Consider the following 26585-nt stretch of genomic DNA (forward strand, 5'->3'; position numbering starts at 1 on the left):
CCAGATCCGGATTAGGATCTTCACCAAAATCGAATCAATATGTCGTTGTCACACACCCAACCTGTCCACCGAGTTTCATCCGAAGAGATATCGTGCCATATATCGGTTTAGCCCCATCTCTTAATGGTGAAGAATTGCTTTAAAAAAATATCACATCCGGATTTGGATCGTCACCAAAATTGAACCAATTCTTCCTGTCACATACCCAACATGTCCACCAACTATCATCCGAATCCATCCACAACTTTTTGAGATATTCTGCACACAGACAGAACAGACAAACAGACAGAGAGGGGTGAAAACATCACCTTCACCTTCGGTGGCAGAGGTAAAAAATGGCAGATAAAATATGTAAGGACAGAATGTTGAAGAGGCCAATTTTGAAATGTGGTTTGTCGAAGAAAGATCATGGCTGATAGTGAGACCCAGGAGTTTGCATGACTGAACTTCCTCAAGAGGATTGATTTGAAAGTAGATGGGAGGGTTTGCCATGTGGTCCTTAGATAGGAGGGGGAAGAGGAATTGGAAGAGGAAGAAGATGATGGTTCAACACAAATAAACAAGAGATTGAAGCAGAAGTGTAGTCGCAGCCAAAGGTACTCTTTCGGCCTCGGATGTGTAACATCACGACAAGAGCAGTGAGAAATTGAGTTTGTGATGTGAAGTGCAACTCCACCGCCAGGTTGTGGTTCAGGCCGATTAAATCGGGGGAGACATTAATCGTGGAGATAGACGAGGGAGTCGGGGAGGTTGGAAGGATTCTGTTAAACGCATGATGTCTTTAAACGCAGGTTCCAGGGTTGGGTTGAACGGGAAGCATTGAAAGGGTGGGGTAAGGATGGATCCAGAAAGGGGGAGACATGAAGTTTGAAGGGAAGATGAGTTTATTGTGAAAAACAACATGGGGTACTCGTGACGGAGAAATGAGGAAGGTGAAGCATTTTACGATGTTTTCAAAGGAAGAATTCTCAATGGATTGTTTTTTTTTAAAACGACTGAGGAAAAGTTGGGGGTGGGGGGGGGGAGAGAATGGAGTGCAGGCAGAAGGAAATTTAAGTAGAATGAGATTGTTGTGGAGTGGAAAAAAAAAAAAAAACTTTTAAAATATTTATTTATTTATTTTTAAAATTTGTTTTTTTTTTGAAGTGAGAAGAGTAAATAACATAAAGCTGAGGAGGTAGAGGTAGAAGTACAATATTTGCGAAGAAGCAAAATGACGAATGCAGAAGAAAAAATGGACGCAGAATTTTGACACTGGCTATCCGAGGAGCGGCTAAAGTAGTCACTGGACAACACAAACACTATTTAAACAAGTCCAGCACAACAAGGAATGATTTAACATGGGAAATTTGACAGAAAAACAGAAATATAGGGACGAAGATGTTACAAGAAAACATGACTAATCCGGTTTATAAAACTTAGCTTTAATGAGGTGGAGGTGGCAGCTGCACTTTCTACCAATACGTGGAAAAAAAATTGTTGACTTGCGAAGCCAAGGTTACCTGCAAATCATAATACAAACATCACCTTTGGCAGGAAGGTACTTCATGACCCGAGAAAACTTTTAAGAAATGGACACGCGCAAAGTCTACCCATTTTCAGGCTCATTTGCTGAAATTAACAATGGCCGCCTCAACCGTTCAGCATCTAGACTAATTTGGCCCCATCTCAGGTTCTCCATCAGACGTCTTCATCATCTTGGACTCTACATGTATTTTTGTTGCAACGGACCTCTGGTAGCTTTGTACATGTTGCTGCGTTTGAGCCTGGGGAGTAACTGCTGAAATCTGTCTCTCCGGTTCTTCCCGACGTCGTTGTTTTTTTCATGTTTCTCTTTATTCATTCAAATTCTTGATTTTTATTTTTATTTTTATTTTTATTTTGTTTTACGCTTTATCTTTCATTATCTATCTGTCAAGGAGAAGTGAATTCTTGCAGAAATTTTCCTGTAAGCATCAGTTGACTGCGCCTCGATGGGTTTGAGGGTAGGGGAGTAGTGGCTGAAATCCGAATCCTATCCCGGTTCCTCTCTGACTCCAATGCAGTATTTGATTAGGTTTGGTTTGGCATTTGTGTAAGTTGACGTTTGATTTGGCATTTTATGTAAGTTGACGTTTTGGTTTATGTCCGGATGCAGATCCAGCCTATCGAGTGCTGTTCTTTTTTTTTTTTCCTCTCGCTTTGAGAAGTATTACTATATACAAGGACAAATGTGTCCAAGAGCAGCGTCCTAAAGGTTTTGTCTGCTAAAAAACACCTAACAAAAAACAACAACAACAACTTCCGATATTTCTTCGTGCCTTGATTAAGCCAATAGCGAGACCCGTCACACTGTATTTACGATATATAGTGTATTTGCGAAATAAATAATGTATTTACGAAATTACAATGCGATAAATGGAATAATCTTTAAATAGTAACGTGAACTTTTCGAAACTTTAAAGCAAATGTCCGAATATATTTAAAAGTTCATGATAGATGCTCTCAAAAGGCACCCTCAATGCGAGGATGTGTACATGTGCTTAGTATTTAAGGAGATCCGGATCTTATATATATATATATATATATATATATATATATATATATATATATATATATATATATATATATATATATATATATATATATATATATATATATATATATATATATATATATATATATATATATATATATATATATATATATATATATATATATATATATATATATATATACACACAAGAGCCGAGTCCGAGAGGTTAACGTTTTGTCTTCACAAGAACAATGCCGAGCTCTCTATGAGCAGCGTTCGCTACGCGATACGCTGCTAATAATTTTATGTGCTCCTCCCTTCTCCTTTTGAAGGGTTCATGCTGTTGTGAAATAATAAATGTTACCATTGGAACTGCAGCATGAAGCTTCAATTCCGGGAAGACGGGCTTTCAATACGAGCATTTTTATGGTTAAATGGACACGAATATTCTTTCCAAGTGAATTGATTACTCGCTTTCCAACCAACTAAATTGATTGTTAGCTTCCCAACGGGACCATTTTTCTTATTCTCGGACACGAACCACTACATTGAAGTTTGAGGTCCTTCTTGATGTGATGGATGGACGTTTCTCCTTTTAGTAATAGATGTAATAATAATAATAATGTGTGAGGTTCAGGAATGTGAGAAGATCAAGTGAAAACTAGGTTGCTCTTCCAATGTGAAATTTGTTCAAACTAGTAATCAGTATTTGTTATTTTTAATCATTGTTTACCAAAATGTGGTAAAGTACCAGACATGGTATTTAAGACATCCTGATAATCACTTTATCATGTTTATCTCACCTTAATTTTTCTCATGTTCCTTTGCAATGCTTAAAAAAAAAAAAAATCTTAATGTCAGTTTAAAAAAAAGAGAATGCACCACAGTGCAGAAAAATGATTTGCAATCCTCACTATAATTAACAGACCGGTGTTTGTTTGTTTGTGCTACTCCTCCAACAGTTCTGGGCCAGTTACATCCAGACTTGCTACATAAGGATCAGCATGACTGATTAGTGCGTTGGGGTGTTTTATCTTTGCCAGTGGTGTTGGGGGTGGGGACGACGACGCAAATTTTCTATGTAAATGTGCATCATGTAGCGCCGTTCCAGGTAGGAGAGGGTATTACAAGTCCCCACCCTTTCCAGTACAGTATTCCTGTCCCTACATTTTCCAGTGCAGTGAAGTGTTTTGAATGACGCAGCGAGAGGTGCTTTGAATTACATGTTTCAATAATTTTTTCATGAATTACATGTTTCGATTTTGACAAATTTCCCTGACAATATCTGCTGCTCTTCCTTCGCTCCAATTGGTTCTTCTGACCACGTCCTTATTAAAGTGGACATCTCTCTGGCTGTTATCAGAGAACCACCTCACCGCCGTCGAGTCTGGCATTTCACTCAAGCCGACTGGCAGGGTCTCCGAGCAGCCATCAAACTTACAGACTGGTCTCCTATCACTACTTTCTCAAACATCAACTCATCCTGGGAATTCTTTCAAAGAAACTTGCTCTCCCTCATGCACAGATTTATCCCCTCTCGTGTTCAGTTGTCTTACCCTTCCTCCCGCCCTTGGTTTACTGAAGCTTGTGGCGAGGCAGTTGTCCTGAAACAACTTGCCTTTGCCTCATGGAAAGCAAACCCAACTGAGAGCAATCTCAGTTCTTTCCACAAAGCTCGGAACAAGTGTGTAGCTACCCTCAGGAGAGCCAGAAAACAACATCTTTCTCATCTCAAGTCTGAACTCTCAAACCTCTCTCCCTCCTCAAAATCCTGGTGGCGTTTAATCAAATCTGTTTCTGGTGTATGTTCCCCCTCCATCCCTCCCTTACCTCAAATGGCCGCACTGCTGATTCCACACGTGATAAAGCTGAATGTCTAAACTCGGTGTTTGCAGCTAAATCTTGTGTCCCAAACCCATCACTATCTCTACCCACTTTTACCCAGTCGCACCCAACTGTCCTGGACTCTGTATCCTTTTCTCCTGACAAGGTGGAGAGCTTGCTTTCAAACCTCGAGTCAGATTCTGCAACCGGTCCAAGACGGCATCAGCCCACGTGTCCTCAAAGCCTGCTCTTCTGCTCTTGCTCACCCTCTCTCTGTTCTATTCACCCTCTCATTTTCCCAAGGTCATCTGCCATCTGCTTGGAAATCTGCTAACATCACTGCCCTGCATAAAAGGTGCAAAAACAGATCCTGTAACTATAGACCAATCAGCCTTCTCCCAATCATCAGCAAGGTTATGGAATCCATCATCGCTTCAGACATGAAATCCTTCCTCTTCTCCAATGGCTTGATTTCCAATCATCAATTTGGTTTCAGACCAGGTCACTCTACCCTGGATATGCTGCTACTGCTCTCCCATCAATGGATGGAGGTCCTCAATGCCAGACAGGAAATCCGAGCCGTATCCCTGGACATATCACGTGCTTTTGACACAGTCTGGCACCCTGCCCTACTCACCAAACTCTCTTCCCATGGTATTCAAGGCCATCTCCACTCATGGCTCAGACTTCCTCTCCTGTCGCAGTCAACGTGTGGCCCTAAATGGAGTTCTTTCATCCCCTCTTCCTGTGCAGGCTGGAGTTCCTCAAGGTAGCGTTCTGGGCCCTGTTCTTTTTCTGGTTTTCATCAATGATCTCTCGGACTCTCTGGAAAATCCTCTATTTCTCTTTGCCGATGACTCAACCCTCTGCCGTACCATCTGTCATCCCTCAGACCGGCAAGCAGCAGCTTCTTCGCTCACTGCAGATCTGGATAAAATCACAAACTGGTCCAACACGTGGAACATGTCTTTCAATCCAGACAAATCTCACACTCTCACTATGTCTCTTCGAAAGGACCGTTTACAAAAAACCCCCCATCCACTTTCTCAACAATCCTCTGGAAGAAGTCTTTTCTTTCAAGCTTCTGGGTCTCACTATCTGCCATGACCTTTCCTGGGAAAGTCACATTTCCAACCTTGCCTCAAAAGCCAGTCGCCGACTGGGAATCCTCCGTCGTGCAAAGTCCTTCCTCGACCCTCTTGAGCTTCTGACCACTTACAAAGCTTTTGTCAGTAGCCTGATGGAGTACTGCTCTCCCCTCTGGGCTGGTGCTCCTGCCTCCCACCTTTCTCGACTTCACGCTGTCGAAACCAGGGCTTTTAAGATCATTGGCATCTCCCGCAATGAAGCTGAGTCTTTGGGCCTCTCACTCAATCACCGCAGGTTGGTCGGTGGTCTTTCTGTCTTCTACCGACTCCTCTCCAGCCTTGCCCCCTGCTCTCTCTGCGATTTGTCCCAACCACATTTCCACAGGGCGCTCAAGGTCCGCCAACAACCCCTTCTGGTAAAACTACCAAAATCACGAATCACTGCTCATCTTCACTCTTTCATTCCTCTTTTTTCCCGCCTTTGGAATAAACTTCCTCACTCTATTCTTTCCCATTCTTCCCTTCAGGCTTTCAAAACAGCTGTTCACCACCACCTCTTATCTTCCCCCATCCAAATCCTCGATCTTTTCTACCCCCGATAATCCACCCAAGCCCACTTCCTTCAATTCTCCTGCTTTCCTTCCTGAAAGTCCCTTTAATGTCCATCTTCCCCTCGCCATGTTCCCCGTCCCATCCCCATCCCTCTCCCTTCCACAGTTCACCTGTGTCTGTTCCCCAATGTTTTGTCCCTTCCACTCCCGCCCCTCTTGTCTCATGCTTCCTTGCTGTGAGTTGTGTGTTAGCTCTCATACGAGCCTCGACCAAGGTATAAAAAAAAAAATAAAAAAAAAAAAATAAGGATGATAACATAACCTTCTGGCTGCTCCTGTGGGGAGCAGGTGCTTCTTGTATTGTGTTCAATAATTTTCTGGCAGAAGATCCCCAAAACCCCCAGCAAACTCGATCTGCATGTCAGCGCTTCCTGTGACATAGATTTCCCCTTTTATTTTTATTTGGAAATTCATCACACATCTCTGAAGATGTCCTCCAAATCCAGCCACACACGCGAGGCATCCTCGATGGTTCCAAATCATTCGTTGGAAAATCAGAACTACTCACAGATTGAAATGCCTTTGATCAAAGTCATTGGTGCACTGCTCCCCTCTTCACATCGGTCTCTTCTGGATGTTGTAGAATTTAAAGCTCTCCGCGATTAGGCCGAAGCACAAGGCCTGTTTTCACATCGCAGACAGGTTTGTGACCTCAGTTTTTTTTTTTTGGGGGGGGGGTTTATTTAAAGCTTCTTTCCAGTTTTCTGGCTCTACTCTCAGATTTCTGACCCTCGCAGAAACCCTTCGGACACAAAGGACACATGTGTTCTTCCACTTACCCTCTCCTGGTTAAACTCTCAAAATGTAGGCTTACTGTCCAGTTCCTCGCTTTTGTTCCATTCTTCTCTCGTTTCTGGAACTGCGTTCTGTAGAAGGTTTGATCCCAAAGATGCGTCGTTGATTTCTGCAGTTTCCAAGATGCCCCTGAATGCTCTCGGCAAGACGTGTCCCCCGAAACCTCAGCATTCACAATTGATGGCAAACGTTCGTCCTGATGCTTCTTGCTCTGGGCGTGAAACGCCTATCTGCATACATGGTCAGTTATCTGGAACGACGTCTCAGGTGCATCTCATGGTGTTTATTGGACATTTTCATCATTCGAATAGTGTGGCAAGGCAAGTTATCGGCTTTGGAACCTTCGGCATCAGTTGCTGATCACTCCGTCGTGGTTTCTGTGCAGGATGCACCAAAACCACAAGCAACGCTTTGGAGTCGTTGGTCCCTCGGAGCTGTTTCCGGTGCTGGATTATGCTTATATGCCAAACAATTTGTTGCCTATTCGGTATGAGCCCAACATAAAATCCTTGTTTTGTCATCTTGCTGATGGAGCCACAAGGAAAAATTCCTGCCATTAATGCCTTATATCCAACATAATAATTCTTATTCATGAATTTGCTCTCATGGTCTTCATGTTCACTTCATGCAAAAAGTTGTGATTGTTGTTGGTTTCCACCAGCCTTGAGAAGTTCAGCACGGATGCCACAGATCCCAGGAGCTTTAGCCCATTTCAACCGGTTCACCGCAGCCTGCGTTTCCACAAACGAAGGTGGATCACAGTTGATTGGAGGGTCAGCAATAGGGATGGTAACTCCCCTGACATCCAACTCCACAGCTGGTGGGTCAGCCTGGAAGAGCTGCTCAAAGTAACCGGCCGAGCGGGCCTTCACTTTGGACTCCTCTGTCAGGAGCCCACCACCCTCCATTCTCACTGCAGTACACCGAGGGACGGGCTTGGAGGAATGCAACACACAAATTCCCCTGTAAACGAGATGAGAATCACTGGTTTACAAAAAAAAAAAAAAATCTCATCAATTAAGAAGAAATAATTTACCAAAGAGCACAAGGGTGTTTATCAAGACAATTTAAAAAAAAATTAATCCATCTACGATAGAGCAAGCTTGATGTAAACAACATGATGCACGCGATTGCATTCTCCAATGTTAATCCATTGCTGTGATTACCTCACTTTTCATGGCCAGAGGGCAACTCGCAGTGAGGCGAGATAGGTATGATGGAAAGTAGCAATGCTGAAGGGTCTTCCTGTGATCTCCGTACGCGATGTTCTTCAGGGTATCAAAAAGTGATGCCAACCCCTTTTGCTTCAAATGCCAGGTGGCAAACAAGCCCAGAATATTGGTGCTCTGGCAACGATACTTGACGACTTGCACAAATGCATCACCAAACCGAATCAAATTCGGTCTTCCATTTGATTAGGTTTCATGGGGCAATTGTGCAAGCAGCATCCTGCTGAGATCTTCAAGGTTGATTTGCTTGGTTAGCAAGGGCAAGATAATCTGTGTAGGCAAACCTTCTGGAGGTGGTGCAAGGCATGTCGCTCACATACAGGTGGTGGACAAAAAAATGGAAACACCTGGGCGTGTGGCCCATGCGTTAATTAAGCAAATAATAGCCCAGCATGCTTAGGGCCATGTATAAAAATGCACAGGCCTGGTTGCCTCTAATTATGGTTGGCATGGCTGCAAGACGAAACCCCCAATGGCCCCATCCACAGAGCACGTGTGGTTGCCCGGTGGTTTCATGAGCATGACGCTGATGTTATCCTCAGTGTGCTATGGCCTTCTCAGTCATCATATCTGATCTGATCTGATCTGGTTGACTCTATGCCACAGTGCATGCAGGCCGTACTGACCATATGGTGGCCCAACACCCTTTTAAGTGACTCCACATTGGTTCCATTTTTGTTGTCCACTTCCAGTATATGTTGAAGAGGGTTGGAACAAAGACAGACCTTTTGGGAAGACCATGATTGAGAGTCCTTATGGAGCTTGTTTGCTCTCCGAGTGAATCCCTATATCTTTGCTCAGCATAAAAGGACAAACATTTCTCCTGGCACTGGAAAAGTGGGCAGCGTTCAGCAGAAGACAATGTCACCATACCATATCATCCGCTGATAAAAGGTCAATCTTGAGCCCACGTTGGTCGCCAACCTCAATGTTGGTGGTGTGTGTGAGTACTTGATCAACACAGCTCCTCCCAGGTCTGAAGCCAGCCAGCTTGTTCCTTGAGAAGGTTGGGCCCTTCCAATGGTGTTTGTGTGGTGCAATTTTTGTATTAAATATGCCATGAAAATGGTAAACCTTTTTTATTTTTTTTTATTGATTCCAAACATTGACATGCACGAATGCCAGGAAATCCCAGGAAAGTAATGATGCAGCAAATCCCAGGATGGTACTTGTATGATTGTCTCCAAAGCATTTTGATAAAAAATTTATTTTATATTTCTTCGTTCATTCCAAGAGTTAAAATTTGCTTCTTATAATGGGATTGTCCCCCAAAAGTGCCTTTCATTATATGATGAAATAAATTATCAAGAGTGTCCCTTACAATGGGATTCTTTTGTGTCGAGCAACGAGTATGAAGTATCCTTAATCAATGATCATGCAACAGGAAGCTGATTTTAACGCATGCTTGCACTGAATTGTCCTGGGTTTTAATTTAATTGGTGGATATTGATAACATTGTATCGCTTGAGGACGGGAGCTCTGTGCTGGGCCACGCTATGAGAGGGTGTAGGGCAGCCCGGAATCATGGCGAAACCCAATCCTTATCCCTGTGTCGTAAGAGGCGACCAGGATTGCGTCAGGAAGGGCACCGGCGTAAAACCTATGCCAAATCAGTATGTGGATCATAACGGATGATCCGCTGTGGCGACCCCTAATGGGAGCAGCCGAAAGACGAACAACATATTGATAACATTGTGCACATTTGTTCTGCAATTGCAAAAAAACAATTTGGAATAGGAATGTTTTGGAAGAGCAGAATAAATGTTGCATCACTGACTTATGGAACGACGAACAAGAGTGAAGAACTTAGCTTTACTTTTGATGTTGCTCCACAATGGAAATAATAAATTGCTGTGAAAGTCTAGAAACAACATGGTAGAGGAGATTGAATACTATATTTAGATTGTACAGTTTGTTGCCTAATTTTTGTACAAAATGCCTTCATTGTTCATTAAATAGAGGACGAGAATGGGCACTTGGTGGGGCGCATACCTCCGGCAGGTTGAACGGTTTACGTTTTGGATCCACTGATAGGCCGGATCAGGATCCGGACGTTTCCAAAATCTAATCGGCTTCTTGTTGTCACTAACCCAACTCATCCACCAGGTTTTGTCATAATTTTTCCACAACTTTGTCAAATATCAGGCGATACTGTCTATCGTTTTTGGCCCGATCTCTCCATGGTGACGAATCAGTTAGGAAATTAAAAAAGTCTCGTATCCGAATCCCGATCTAGATCTTCACTAAAATCGAATGAATTCTTCCTTGTTACATACCCGACTTATCCACCAAGTTTTGTCAGAATCCGTTCATAACTCAATGGGGAAGAATCACTTCAAAAGGTTCTCAGGTCAGGATCTGAATATTCACTAAAATCAAATAAATTCCTCCTTGTCACACACCCAACCTGTCTAAGTTTTGTCCAAATCCTGCCACAACTTTTTGAGATATCGTGCTATGTATCGTTTTTGGCCCCATCTCTCAATTGTGAAGAAACACTTTAGAAATTTTGGGATCCGCATCTTCACCAAAATCTATATCAATTTGTTCTTGCAACACACCCACCAATCACAAATTTCATCTAAATCTGTCCACAACTTTTTGAGATATCCTGCCGACAAACAAACAGACACGGGTGAAAACATAACCTCTGCTCATCGCAGATGTCGGCGGTAAGTATGGTAAGTTTGAAAATGGAAAACATTGATGTCAAAACCACAGTATTTTGTACTGCTTGGCTTTGGGTGCTTATTGTTGTATGGTACAAAGGGAATACTGGGTAATGAGGTACTTTTTCTGTCTTATTTTAATGTACTCTTAACTTTTTCTCATTATTGTGTTATCATTGCATTCATAACAAGGAAAAGAGCAATCAGAGATTGCAGACCATTGCTGGGACATATATTGTGTACTTGTGTTACGTAATTTATAAGACATAATTATAACTGCAACTTTATAACTGCTGGTACCAAGATGTCCCACTTTGAGTGGACACCTGGCTCTGACCCATGACGTTTTAAAAATTATTATTCAATTCAATATTATTATTCAAAAAACCACATTTAAAAAAAAAAAAAAAATTCTGGCTGCCAGACCATGTTCTCGATCAAGTTGAAATGTATAACGTATTTCCCATCACGACTAGATCATAATTGTGAAGTTTCAGGTTGATTGATTAAGCGGTTCCAGAGAAAACATGATTTAATATTTCCTTAAATCCAATATGGCTGCCAAACCATGTGTCTTATCACTTAATCCTTAACAACCTTGCACACACGTGCCTTGGGGAACATTAATGTGAAGTTTTCCCTCGATCTGTCCAGCTGTTCTGGAGAAGATATTTATTTTTGGGTAAATCCAATATGGCTGCCAAACCATGTGACCTATGACGTGATAAGTGTGACTTGTCCCTCATGGATAGGCGGTCATATGTGTAAAGTTTCGCTTCGATCTGTTCAGCCATTTCAGAGATGATTTTTGAAGGTTTAGAAAAAGAAAAAAAAAAGCAATATGGCTGCTGAATCACATGGCCAATGATGTCATTAAAAAAATTCCTGGACCATTTTATCCTTAGAAAATTTTCATAGTGATCAGATGTAGCATTCTTCATATGTGATTATGACATCATACTGAAGGCACCTATGACATCATTAAAAAATCACTCATTCCCCATGAGGAGTACTTGTCTTGTGCCATGTTTCAATTTTTTCCTTGGTGCGGTTTTAGAGATACAGAGGTCCAAGGTTTTTCCATTTTTCCAACATGGCTGCCACACCACATGACCTATGACATCACAATTATCATTAAAACATTCTTCATGAGTAGTCGCACCAGTGGTGAAAATTTCGTCTCGATCTGACGAGCGGTTGCGGAGAAAAACACGAAAGTTCTGTGTGGACAAACAAACAGAAACAAACGAAATGACATCGTGCAGAGCACGATCCTTGAAAAATCCACCCCCCCCCTCTCCAAAGATTGCCTTGGATACATCAAATTGTCCATTTCATCGATATATTACTAAAACTCTCATATTGTATGTATGTATGTTCCCGAAATACAGCCAAAACGGTACACGATAGCGCAAAAATTTTAGGGCCACCTTGCTGACGATTCACCTGCAGTGTGCAGTATCAAGTTTCGTTCAAATCGGGCAACAAAAATATTTAAAAATCAATTCCCGATTCAATCAAGTACTCTTCGGGAGAATTTGATCAATGCAAACATCAGCGGTATAGTTCGCTGGAACTATCTTTTTTTTTTTTTTTCTTGAAATTATTTTTTTCATCAACAGCCGTCACAACGGGAACCCAACAGATTCATGGGTTGGCGAGTTAAGATTAAAATTGATAACCTTAACCAAAGCTCAGGTCAATCGGCAGAAAATGATTATTTTTCAGATTGAAATTGATGATTTTAGAAGTTTGACCTCAAGTTGACCTTTGACCTTTTGATCTCAAATAGTTGCTTTGCAAATGCAGTGATGCAAGATGCAATTGTTGCTTAATTTTTCAGATGAAATTTGATGATTTTAGAACTTTGGCCTTTGACCTTTTGATCTCAAATAGTTGCTTTCCCAATTCAGTGATGGACTATGTGAATCCTGTTCAACTTTCAAGTTAATCGGATGAAAAATGATTTTAGAAATGTGACCTCAAGATGACCTGTGACCTCAAAATCAAGTGTTCTCAGTTAAGACGACTTCGACAACTTAGTAAAGTTTCATGACGATCGGTTTGGACTTGTGACTTGTAGGCGAATGACTGACTGACAGACAGACAGACAGACATACAAAGAACAAGAAGAAGACATCATGCAGAGCACAATACTTGCAATTGACTGGTTGAATTCAGTGACCTGAAATATAAATCCTCTTCAAATTTCAAGTCAGTTGGATGAAAATTGAGGATTTTAGAAATCTCACATAAGTTGTTGACCTTTGGCCTATGTTGACCTTTTAACCTTTTGACCTCTAATAGGCCTCTTCCTTTGACAAACTCTACCATGTGGTAAAGTTTCGTGAAGATCGGTTTAAACTTATGACCTGCATGTGATGGACAGACAGACAGAATAACAAAATCGACTGACCGATATACGGTACTTGAAAAATCTTCGATTTTGAAAGTTACAAACAGACCCGAACGCAATCCCCTCTCCTTTGGCGAGGGTAGTAATGAAAGGCTCGTTATTGGTGAAGTTTGGCGACAGAAGTTAGTCGCAAGTGGCATATTCACTGCCTTGCCATACAAGTCTTGCTTTTCTGTGAATAGCATTCGTTTCCAATTACAGCACGGCTCAGCTTGTGCTATGAAAATGCAGAACATTAAAGTTTGTTTTGAAATTTGTCATGAATGCATTGAAATCTGACAAGAGTAAGGAGGCATTGGACTGCACTACATCATTTTCCAATGTATGGTCCTCTGATTACAGCCATGAGGTATGATTGATACGTGGATGAAACCAACAGGACATTGATTTCGGTATGCCGTGGGAAGCAAAGGGAAGCTCGAGTGTCAGTAATTATCTTTGCTTCCCAGCTTCTACTTCCTTCCATTTTGTTTAGCACACCTCTATCAACGTTCTGTATATTTCATCCATTGTGTCCACTGACACAATACGGTTATTAGCCTTCACCAGCGAGGCTAGTTCTTCGTTCTGGTGTGATTTATCTTTTTGGATCATATTGCAATCTTCAATCATGCAATTATAAGGACCAGTTTTGTGTATATTCTGATCCATGACCTCGCATGGTCTGACCATATAGCAATTGTAAGGAACATTTTCATTATTGCATCATGCAATCATTTTGAGAAAAGGAAAAGAAACATTTTCATGTTTATTCTGAGCAGCCAGAAGTGTGTGCATTAACGAGGGTAATCGTTAGAAACTAACATGCCCGATGTGTCGTCACTGCTTTGGCAGCAGAAAAAAAAATTCTTCATTCTGGAGAACATTGAGCCGACGAAGATTTCCCTTGAAAGCTGCATTGCTGTTTAATATTTCAACACCATGTTCGTACCCGATTTGCAAGAAAACTTGAACAGCCTTGGTGTCTCTCTAATTACGATGTGGCCTTAACTCATTTGTTATATGCTCAACATATCCTACGCATTTTGTAAAATATGACAAATATGTGTTTTGTAGATGTCATTTGTCTCATAATTAGCACGCAATGAATGTGAAATTTAAAGGTGTCCTGAGGCTGCTTTTAGCTGGAGCAGAAAAATATTTTCTGAAAAAGGCACACACTGACAATAATGGCCCTACTGACATTGGGGGCAGTGGGACCACAGTTGCACACAAGCAAAACTAGAGGGGCACTCGGTCGAGCGCATACCTACGCCACGTAATGCCTGATCCATGAGAGCATTTCGGGCCCAATACATTTTTGAAATATCATGCTATACAGTACTATATCGTTTTTGGCCCGATCTCTCAATGGTGAAGAATCACTTTGGTAATTAAATAATTATCGTATCCAAATCCGGTTCTTCACCAAAGTTGAATCAATTCTTCCTTGTCACACACCCAACGTGTCCACCAAGTTTCATCCGAATCCATTCATAACTTTTTGAGATATCGTGTGATGTATCATTTTTAGCCCAATCTCTTCTCAATGGTGAAGAATCGTTTGAAAAATTTTAGTAGTTGGATCCGGATCTTCACTAAAATCTCATCAGTTCGTCCTTGTCACACACTTAACCTGTCCACAAAATTTCCGCCGGATCCATCCACGTTTTGAAATATCCTGCACACAAACAGACAAATAAACGAACAAGAAGAAGACGTCGTGCAGAGCACGATACTTGCAAAATCCATAAAACAAACTTGACCTCAAAAATAATTGGTGGTTGAATTAAGTGACCTGAAATATAAATCCTCTTCAAATTTCAAGTCAATCGGATGAAAATTGAGGATTTTTAGAAATACCACCTTAGTTGTTGACCTTGAGACTATGTTGACCTTTTGATCAATGTTGACCTCAAAATAATTGGTGGTTGAATTAAGTGACTTGAAATATAAATCCTCTTCAAATTTCAAGTCAATCGGATGAAAATTGAGGATTTTAGAAATCTCACCTTAGTTGTTGACCTTGAGACTATGTTGACCTTTTGGTCGTTGTTGACCTCAAAATAATTGGCGGTTGAATTAAGTGACTTGAAATATAAATCCTTTTCAAATTTCAAGTCAATCGGATGAAAATTGAGGATTTTCGAAATCTCACCTAAGTTGTTGACTTTGGGACTATGTTGATCTTTTGACCTCAAAAACAATAGGCTTCTTGCTTATGACAAACCATGTGGTGAAGTTTCCTGAAGATCGATTTAAAATTGTGACCTGTCGGCAATAGACAGAATTACAAAATCGACAGACAAATATACTTGAAAAATCTTCGATTTTGCAAGTAGCAAACAAACACAGAAAGAGGTGAAAACATAACCACCTTCACCTTCAGGGGCGGAGGTAATAATGAATGACAGAAAAAGAGGAGGGGAGTAAACACAGTTGGCTACAATGAAGTGAGAGGTTTTGGTGACGTGGGGACCGATTATGGTAGAAAATACCATCAGTCAGGATGGGGGATGATGGGGGGTGATGTGAGATGGTGGTGCACCACCTAATTGATTCCCTGTACAGAAGCTCGTCCTTGATCCCCTCATTTTCCTTAAACAGTCCTCAATATATGTCAGAATCTCATGTCTCCAAACTCAAACCCATCACACGTTGTCGTCACTCAACCCCTCCTACCCACCGCCTTCTTGACTCTGTGTCTTTCACAACTAGAAGAGTAGAGAATGTTCTGTCCATCTTCGACTCTTCATTGCTGACGGGCCCAAATGGCATTTGTGCCCATATTCAAAATCCTGCTTTGCTGCTTTTGCTTTTATTTTGTCTGCTCTCTTCAGCCTGTCCTCCTTTAGCCACGTCCCATCTTCCGAGAAGTCAGCCAACACCACTACCATTCACATCTTATCCTCTTAATTCGATCCTCTTAACTGCAGCTCAATAGGCTTACATGGAATTCCACGCAAAGTCAAGGAATACATTATCACTGCTGATGTGTTCTTTCGTCTCTTCAAACACCTGGATCTCTCATCGGTTTGGATTCCCTCCTGATATTGAAATATGAACATGCTGCTGTTTCATTCTCAGCAATGGATGGAAGCCGTAAATCTCAAACGAGAGGTCTGGACGATCTCCTGGAGCATATCTCATTAATTCGACATAGTCTGGCATCCTACCCTGCCGTCAGGCTCGCTGCACCTTCAAGCTTGGCGTATTATCTTTCCTGGCTCACAGAATGAAAAAAATTATTTCAATGGAACTTCTCTGCTCCTTTCCCAGTTTTGTCTGGAGTGCCTCTAGTTAGTGTCTTGAGGCCAGGCTTGTTCGTCATAATCTACATTAATGACCTCTCCGATGCTCTGGAAGACCCTCTCTTATTTTTTAGCAGATGACCCCACATTGTGTTGTGCAGTACTCTCATTCCAATAATTGGCAGACGGCAGTTGCTTCATTCTCTGCTGATCTAAAAATGGATGTATGCTGGTCCGATAAATGGAGCGTATTCTAAAATCCTGGCAAATCTCAGCCCCGTTGCTCAGAAATGATTGTCAAAGTAACCTATCTGCATTTGCATCATCAGCCACTGAAACAGGTTAATTCTCCTGAACATTTAGGCCTCGCCATCAGGCATAACCTTTCTTGAGCTGACCATCCAGCAAAGCTGGCTTCAAAAGTCAAACGCGGTGGAGCATCCTCCATTGTCCCAAGTCATTACTTGAGAAATCATAACTACTCACAGCCTACAAGGCCTTTGGCCTGAATATATTGCTGCTCTTCCTGATAAGTTGTTGCCCTACCATTACATCAATCTCCACTGGAATCTAAAGCTCTCAACATTTTTGGCATCTCCCACAATGAGGCTGAAACAAAAGGATCTCACATCGGAGATAGGTCAGCACCCTGTTTTTTTTTTTGTTTTTTTAAGTCCTCTACCGGTTTCAATGGAGGGAACTATAGGTTTACTCTGTCTGTCCATTCATCCGTCCATCTGTCTGCCTGTCTGTCTGTCTATCCCACTTGGGCTTTTTCTGACTTTTTTTTCCCATACCCTCAAACTAACATATTCAACTGAAACTTGGTACATGGCTTTACCATGATATGTTCCAGAAAAAGTTCGAGTTTCAAGATGTTTCGTCAATTTTTTCACAGCATTATGCCCTTTTTTCTGGGACCCCCAATCTTTGGTGATAGGGGGGAAACCACGGGGTAACCTTCCTGGGTCAGATTGCGGGAGAGTGTGTCGGGGTGGTGCTGAAGTGTCGTCCACCAGACGGTCCCCTTGGGTTAACTTAAGGCAGTCCCTTCGGGTGGGTGCCTGGAATGTCCCATCCCAAAGAGAGGATGATCACCTGTCTCTGTTATCGTCTGAGCTCAAGCGTATGGACATCGATATTGCAACACTCTCTGAGGTTTGGAGACCGAATTGCAGCGAGATCATGGCGGGTGGTTTCACCTACTATTGTTCTGGTCGCTCTGATACGTGCCATGCCCATGCTGTAGCTGTCTCAAATAAGCTGACTCCAATGATAATTGAGGTAACACCAGTCAACAAGCATATCATGAGACTAAGGATTCGTCACTCCTTGGGTGTCATTTCCTTGGTCTCTGTATATGCTCCGACTGGGGTGAGTGATCTCACCGTGAACGACCATTCTATGCCACGCTCGAGTCTGTGGTTGTTCAGTGCCCCAGGCGAGATACTCTTCTCGTCTTACGAGGTTTCAATGCATCGACTGGATAGGGATGGTTATGAGACATGTGTTGGTCCCCATGGGTCTGGAACTGTGAACCAAAAATGAACCAAAGTCCTTGACTTTGCAAGAATTCATGGACTTAGGGTGGCTGCTTCATGGTTTCAGTGTCCACAGGCTCATTGCTGGACTTGGTATTCCAATGCTGGTGGTGTGGCAAGGGAGATTGACCATGTGCTCGTTGATGGTCGCTGGAGGATGATCCAGAACTGCAGGGTCTACCGGAGTGCTCAGTTCCTCAATACTGACCACAGGATTGTTGTCGCAACTCTGAAGTTGCAGCTTAAATCCAGGACAATCGTACCATGCTAGCCTTGGATGAGAGGGTAGTTGAGTAGCTTGCAAACAGGCTGAGTGGAGATTTGGGGGGTCTGGGTGCTTTGGGGGATCCTGAAGAGTTGTGGAGTGCCTTCATATCCACCGTCCTTGATGTAACCAGTCAATGTCTTGGAACTCACCGGAGGGTAAAGAATAATTTTCTCAATGGACACTGGATACCATTGACTATTGACCAGTCACAAGGCTAGGCTTAATGGCAGAGCTGAGCTGTTCAAGGAGCTGAGCCTTAAAAATGTATGTGCGCTCAGGGTGGACAAGTAGTGCCATGTGTGAGGAATCTGTGAGGGTGTAGAGCATCACCTGTGGTCAAGTCCTGCTTACAAGGGAATTCGCGCATTGCATTCCTCCAAGCCCGTCCCTCAGTGTACTGCAGTTAGAGCAGAGGGTGATGGGATCTTTACAGAGGAGTCCGAAGTGAAGGCCCGCTGGCCCGGTTACTTTGAGCATCTGTACCAGGCTGATCCAGCAGTTGTCGAGTTGGATGTCAGGGTGTTACTATCCCTATTGCTGACCCTCCAATCAACTGTGGTCCACCTTCGTTTGTGGAAACGCAGCCTGCGGTGCACCGGTTGAAATGGGGTATAGCTCCCGGGATCTGTGGCATCCATGCTCAACTTCTCAAGCCTGGTGGAGATGCTGTACTCGTGTCGTTGCGTGCAGTTCTGTGCTCTGCCTGGAACACAGGCGTCATCTCAACGGACTGGAATTGGGGCCTTCTTGTCCCTCTTTGGAAAGGGAAGGGTGATCGCCAAGACTGCAACAACAACCAAGGGGTGACGCTGCTCTCAGTGCCGTGCAAGATCTTTGCTCGGATAATTGTTGATGGGGTTCGCCACCATCTGCTGGAGCATTAGCGTCCAGAGCAGTCAGGCTTTACAGTTTACACCAAAGAGGTCAACAATTGACCGTATCCTTGCTCTTCGTGTCCTCACCGAACGCAGACGAGAGTTTCGGCAGGAGCTACTTGCAGCTTATGTTGATCTCTGTAATCCGTTCGATACAGTGAATCAGGATGCCCTCTGGAGGATTCTTGGTCTTTGTGGGGTGCCACCAAAACTGATCAATCTGATGTCTGAACTCTTCTCTGGTACTAAGAGTGCTGTGAAGTGTGGTGGTACCATCTCTGACTTATTTCCAGTTGTTACTAGAGTTCATGAGGGGTGTGTACTGGCCCCCACACTTTTCAGCACTTGTACGGACTGGATTCTGGGGAGGATGTCGGAGAGCTCAAGCTGCGGTGCATCGTTTGGGAATGTCAACATCTCTGACCTTGATTTCACAGATGATGCAGTTATCTTTGTGATGACTCTAGATATCCGTTTGGGGCCCTCGAGGTTCTGAATGAGTAGTTGGAGACACTGGGATTTTGGGTTTCCTGGGTCAAAGCTAAGATCCATGCTTTCAATGACATCTTTTATGCTGCTGTCCTCTCTGTGCATGTTTGTGGTGAGGATGTTGAGGTCATGGAGAGATTCACTACCATGGCAGTGATATTCATTTCTTTTGCTGGCTGTGAGCCTGAGGTCAACAGACGTCTGTGTCGGGCCTTGGGAGTCATGGATTCACTGGATCATGGGGTGTATCGATGCCAGTACCTGTGCGGGAGGATGAAAGTCGGTGTCTTCAGATCCTTGGTGCTTCCAGTCTTCCTCTATGGATGTGAGACTTGGACTTTGACCAGGGATCTGAGACGAAGACTTAATTCCTTTGGTGCCAGGTCTCTTCGGAGAATCCTTGGCGATCGCTGGTCGGACTTTGTGTCCAACGAGCGGTTGCTGAGAGAGACTCAAATGAGATTTGTTACCTGCAGAGCCAGTCAGCATCAGATGCGGCTGTATGGACATGTGGCTCGTTTTCCTGACGCTGATCCTGCTCACCAGATTCTCTCAGCCAGGGAGCCTCATGAGTGGAGGAGGCCAATGGGTCAACCACGTTCCTCGTGGTTGCAGCACTTTGATCAGCTTCTCAAGGAGATTGGGATGGGTCAGGCATCTGCTTGGGGGGGGGGGGGATGACCAGACTGAGGCCCCTGGAGTACCGGCAGAAAGTGGACGCAGCGACACACTGCTCCAGCGCATGCTCCCAAACCTGACCTGACCTCTGTCCTTTTTGGACTGAGAAAATATCACATTATACATGGGTCAACGTTCAGCTACCCTGACTCCACCCCACTGCTTTACCCTCATTGGCTAGACAGTTGGCCTTACTCCACCCCAATAAAATCATGTGCCACCATTGCCTGAAGCACACAGATCGACAAGCCTCAGGCCCTTGGCCTGGGTCTTGGTCCATGGCTCAGTGCAATTAGAATAATCCCAGGTATATCACCATGATGTATTATATATGCACATGAGCCGTACACATGTTTTTGCTTCATGTATGTATGTCAGGTTATTAGTCCCCTTTGGAAGTAGTCTGAAACGGTGGAGGGGGGGGGGTCTTCTGGATTTGGTTTCGATATTCGTGTGCGTGCGTCCTCAACCGTATCTGGGACATGTGTGGACCGATTTTGCTCATACTTGGCACAAAGGCAGTACATGATGGAATCCATATGCACATCATTTGTTTCGCGATGTGATCAAAGATGGCTGACTGGCAGCCATTTTAGTTGTAAAAAGAAGGAAAAAAAAAACTGGTGGCGAACACGTCCTCAACCCTTTCTCGGACATGCATTTACCGATCTTATTCAAACTTGGCACACACAATGTTGAATGATGGCTTACATAAGCACGTCGTTTTTTTCGAGATCACATCCAAGATGGCTAACAAAATGGCGGCCATTTTGTTACTTAAATGTGTCCCCAACCATTTCTCAGAGATGCATGGTCCGATTTTGTTCAAACTTTGCACAAGCACAGTACATGATGGCAAACACCTTCACCTCACTTTATTTTGCAATCTGATCAAAGATGGCTGACTGGTAGACTGGCAGCCATTTTTGTTGTAAAAATAACCTGGTGTCGAAAACACATCCTCAACCATTTATCAGACATGCATGTTCTGATGTTGTTCAAACTTGGCACTCAGATAAAAAAATGATGGCTGACATAAGCACATCATTTTGTTTTGAGATCAGATCCAAGATGGACGACTGGCGGCCATTTTAGTTGTAAAAAAAACCTGATGCTGAACACGTCTTCAACCATTTCTCTAACATGCATTTTCCAATGGTGTTTGAAACTTTGCATGCAGATAATGAATGACTGCTATACATATGCACGTCATTTTTGTTTGAGATCACATCCAAGATGGCTGACTGGTGTCCATTTTGTCACTTAAATGCGTCCCCAACCATTTCTCAGAGATGCATCGTCTGATTTTGTTCAAAGTTTGCAAAAGTACAATACACGTTGGCAGAGACTCGTGCCTATTTTTATTTTGGTATCTGATCAAAGAGGGCTGACTGGTAGACTGGTGGCAATTTCAGCTGTAAATATTGGCCTTCCCTTTAACTCCCGACAGAAAATTACTACAACTAAGCTAATCTGGTGAGCAGGATCAACATCATGAGAATGAGCCATATGTCCATACAGCCGCAGCTGATGCTCATGGACTATGCAGGTAACAAATCTCATCTGAGTCTCTCTCAGTAACCACTCATTGGACACAACCTCTGACCAGTGATACCCAATGATTCTCCAAAGAGAACTGGTACCAAAGGAATGAAGTCTCCATCTCACATCTATAGAGCAAGACTTGAAGCACCAAGAACTTGAAGACTCCGACTTTCGTCCTCCCGCACAGGTACCGGGCAGCGCCACACCCCATGATCCATTTTGAACATTTGAACCGGCATTTTGAACCTGACCCCAGCCGAGTAGTACCAAATGATTTTAAAATGGTACGTGCTGCTTCTTTCCTTGCTACTCTGCATTTGAAAAGGACAAAGCACGGACAAACAACCACGGATGGCAACCATTACACAGGCTTGATAGGCCTAATGGCTTTCTCCTGCATGTAAATTCCTTGTGAGGTTACTCTTATTATAACTGAAATATTGTTTTTGCACCATCCAAAACTCCATTATGCCTGCACACACACACCCCTCGTCATCCCCCTCCCCCAAACACACTCAATAGGGAAGGGGTTGATTGTGGCTCTCCTATTTTGTTAAATATCCTGCGGAGGGGAAAAATTTGTTTTCATGGACACTTATTTTGCCCAATAACACAACTTTGTTTTTTTTTTCTTTCGTACACTGCCTATTGAGGATTTTATTCATCTTATGACCTTGCTAGTTATTTGAAGCTACCTTTTATTTTTTAATTTGAAAGGAGTGTGAATTGTTCGTCAATAATGAGGCGATCTGTTTTGTAGCTGCGACCAAAATCGCATCATGTTAGTAATGGATGGGACTGAGATTGCTGTACCATCCATATTTTATTAATAATTGTATAGACTTGGTGAACCACGAGCAGGCACTGGTGTGTCAGGTTACTGCGAGTATGTTATTAGTTAACCTCTTCTTTTTTTTATTTTTTATTTTTTGAAATAATACTTTTGCAAACTGTTGCTATTTCAGTTAGCACTGATTACCTCCACCACCAAAGATGGATGGAGGTTATGTTTTCACCCTTGTGTGTTTGATTGTGAACAAAATATCTCGAAGTTGTGGACGAATTCGGACGAAACTTGGTGAAGAGTTTGGGGATGTGACTAGGATGAAATGATGAGATTTTGGTGAAGATCCAAATCTGGATCCGATAATTTTTTTTAACTGATTCTTCACCATCGAGTGTTAGGACGAAAACAATATTATAGCACGATGTCACAAAAAAGTTCTGCATGGATTTGGACAAAACTTGATGGGCAGGTTGGGGATGAAACAAGGGAAGAATTGATTCGATTTTGGTGAAAATCTGAATCTGTATCCGATATTTTTTTTAGTGATTCTTCACTATTGAGTGATCAGGTTTAAATGATGTAAAACACGATATTTCAAAAAATTACAGACGGATTCGGCCGAAACTTGGCGGATGAGTTGGTTAGATGACAAGAACAAGCTGATTATATTTTAGTTCAGGTCCAAATCCAGATCCGGCCTATCGGTGGGATACAAAATGTAAACTAATTAGGCTGTTGGAGGTATGCACACTACCGAGTGCCCTTCTCATTTGATGTTGTGACTTGTGGTTTTGGTTGCCAGAAAGAAGATAACTTTACTGTTATTTTCATAATTTTGATTTCTCCCTGGTTTGCTTCAATATTTTCCTGAAACGATCGTCTCTTTATTTATTTATTTATTTATTTTTTATATTATTATCCCCCGTTGGACTTGGTCAAAAACAGAGGCTTCAGGATTTGGTCTCGATTTTCGTGTGCGTGCGTCCGCAACCATATCTCGAACGTGTATGAACCGATTTTTATTCGTACTTGGCACAAAGACAACAAATGATGGTGTCCATATGCACATCATTTTGTTCCGCGATGCGATCAAAGATGGCTGACTGGCAGCCATTTTAGTTGTATAAAACCCAATGTTGAACACGTCCCCAACCATTTCTTGGACATGCATGTTCCGATTTTTGTTGGCACAAGCACAGTACAGGACGGCAGACACGTGCACCTAACGTTATTTTGCGATCCGATCAAAGATAGCCGACTGGTAAACCGGTGGCCATTTTAGTTGTCAATAAATGTGGGCTAGACATTTAACGCAGTATAGCAAAATTGCTGAAGCAATGGGGGCAATGACATTTTATGTCTTTTATTTTTTTTTTTCCTTGTTCTTCTTAGTTAAAGTACTTTTAGCAATGTGTGGTTAATGTGCTTCCTTGGTCATTTCTGCAGCGGACGTCTTACGAATGGTACATACCCAAGGGCATCCTTAAGGTTGGCTGGATGCACAAGCACCTCAATGTGATACCTGCCGTTGCTGTTGTCTTCTTTGAGCTTGACTGGGATGAGCCACAGTGGCGAGAGCGACAGTCAGAGTGTTCAACACGTGTTGAGATTGTCCGGTGAGTTTTTTTTTTTTTTCATGAATAGCTGGCGTATTAATGTGACGTTTAAAAAATGAGAAGTGGTCTGTTTATACTACATATTCTCTGATTTGCATCCAAAGAAACTTAATGGCATGGATCATCTGTGTTTTACCTACTTGGCCATTCAAGCTTGTTATACCCAATTCAATCAAAGAGTTAGCGTTGACTTCTCGGCCAAGGTGGCTGCAGAAAATGTCATCATTACGTCCCCAAATTTCACCTCGTATTGCTGAGTGCCATCTTTTTGTGGTTGTTAAGCCATGAAATGGCAGATGTGCCTTCATCTTGCCTTCAAATGTGGAAGTATTTGTCTACGACTTATTTTAATGGCTCGTGTTGTTGCCTCCACCTTGTGATGTCACCCAGGTAAAGTTTTTGGCCCAAGTCTTTTATCAACAGGTTGGTGAGACCTGGCAGATGAATGAAGTTGAATTTGACTAATTTGGGATTTGTTCCAGGGTGCTAGAGATAACTCACCAACTGTTCACAAAAGACAGGTGGGATATTTTAACCTCCACCAACTAATGCTCCCAGATGGGACACCGAGCTGAAGTTACATTCGAAGAACGACGCACATGATGCAACGTCCTGCCTGCAGAACGTCAATCTGAAAGTGTTTGTAGTCCGGTCAGGAATCGAACCCAGACGAGACAGCTCAATGGGTTCGGTGCCACCTCTGCCCAATCATGTTGGACATCAAGTGTTCATTTTTAAAACACTCTCTCCTTTTGTGTTGCAATTTTTTTTCAACTAAAATACTTTACACACAATAAAAAATACTTTATTTTCAACTCGCTCAAACTTGTCGAGAACGCAATGGTTGTGCGAGATGACAGCAATCGTCAATATTTGAAGAGAGGTGAGGTATTTACATCCGACGTACTGTTGGACCCTGCTATTCGCGGAGGATACGTTCCTAACGAATGTCGGGGCATTGTTTTAAGTGATTACACAGAACAAATCAGGACACAACATAACAAAGGGAACAGCAGGAGAAAGGGGGGAAAAACCCCAACAGCAGGGCAGAGGGAGAACGTAATCTGCGGCGGACAAACAAGATGCAGGAAGCAATGAGGGGTAAGGGAGAACGCAAAGGGTGGACAATATGGATACATCTGCCAAATTGTGTTGTCAAGGTCTTTTGAGAGGGAAGAGGCTGCTGCCTGTCTGTCAGAAGGATGAGAGATGTCACACACAGTACAGAGTGGAGTCATCAGCAAAGAGATTTTCCAGAGAGTCAGTGAGGTCATTGATGAAGAGTAGGAATAATATGGAGCCGAGAACACTGCCTTGGGGTACTCCAGCCTTGACAGGGAGAGGAGATGAAAGGGTTCCGTTGACAGCCACACTTTGTCCATGAGATGGAAGGGAGTTAGTAAGCCATGAGTGGAGTTGGTCTTGGAGGCCATCGGCAGACAGTTTGGAGAGCGAGGCAGGATGCCAGACTGTATCAAAAGCTTGAGATATGTCCAGAAAGACGGCCCTGATCCCATGTCTGATATTGAGGGCCTCCATCCATTGTTGGGAGAGTCGAAGCAGCGTATCCAAGGTAAAGTGACCATGTCTGAATCCGAGTTGATGATCTGAGATGAGGGTGTTGGAGAAAAATAAGGATTTCATATCAACTGTAATGACAGATTCCATGACCTTGCTGATGATTGGAAGTCAGCTGATAGGAAGAACCGGTTCAAGAAGGAAGTGAGAAGCACAGCAAGAAGGATGCATGAGGTAATTAGCCAGTTCCAACTGGTTCAAGGAGAAGGAAAGAAAGAGAAAATAAAAGGTTATATCGTAAAAAAATAAATAAATAAAAGAAACGCCATGGACATGGAAAAGACCATCAGTCCTCGGAGCCAGAACCACAACAATATCTTGATGCCACAAATGTGTTATTTTGGCTTTTGGTTATCAACACAACAAAGGCAAATTACCTCAAAATCCACTGGTCCACATAACTGGTCGATTATACATTGCTCCACCTTTTACAAAACAAAAGTCTCGGTCATATTTGAAGTATCCTCAACCAAATTGCTTCCATCTTTTGTTATAATAATTTCCCTGCACACTGAATTCTCCCTGACGATCACCTCGATGTGAAGTGTGTTGACCATGCGTCTTGTTTCTTTACCATACATCACTTTGGGAAGGGAAACATTTCAGTTTATTGATTTTGTTGTTCTGTTTTTTTTAATTTATTTTCTGTAGGCAGAGCCTCCAGGGTCGGGGCACCAAGGTAGCAGTGGTACTGATTCAAAAGAAGGCTCCACTTCCACCAGGTAAGGTGGAACTTAAATATAGATTAAAGCAATTAATTTGCCCATCGGCATGTTGTTATTGTTAACTGTGATATTGTTTGCAAAAATAATTACAAATATTATGTTAGGC

The 26585-nt window shown here is 42.7% G+C and overlaps 1 protein-coding gene across 9 annotated transcripts in view; it reads left to right on the forward strand.

The window, feature by feature from the left end:
• Positions 1-26585, forward strand: part of TRAPPC11 (trafficking protein particle complex subunit 11) — a 204981-nt gene that overhangs the window by 26951 nt on the left and 151445 nt on the right. For all 9 annotated transcript variants that reach the window (XM_085881171.1, XM_085881169.1, XM_085881174.1 and 6 more), the window contains exons 3-4: positions 24007-24176; positions 26406-26476. In XM_085881171.1, coding sequence (XP_085737297.1) covers positions 24007-24176; positions 26406-26476 — 241 coding nt within the window. The remainder of the gene's footprint in view (positions 1-24006; positions 24177-26405; positions 26477-26585) is intronic.

The sequence above is a fragment of the Eptatretus burgeri genome, chromosome 5 (assembly GCF_056783735.1).
Source record: "Eptatretus burgeri isolate ZD-2024b chromosome 5, Ebu_testis_v1, whole genome shotgun sequence".
Lineage (NCBI taxonomy): Eukaryota > Metazoa > Chordata > Myxini > Myxiniformes > Myxinidae > Eptatretus > Eptatretus burgeri.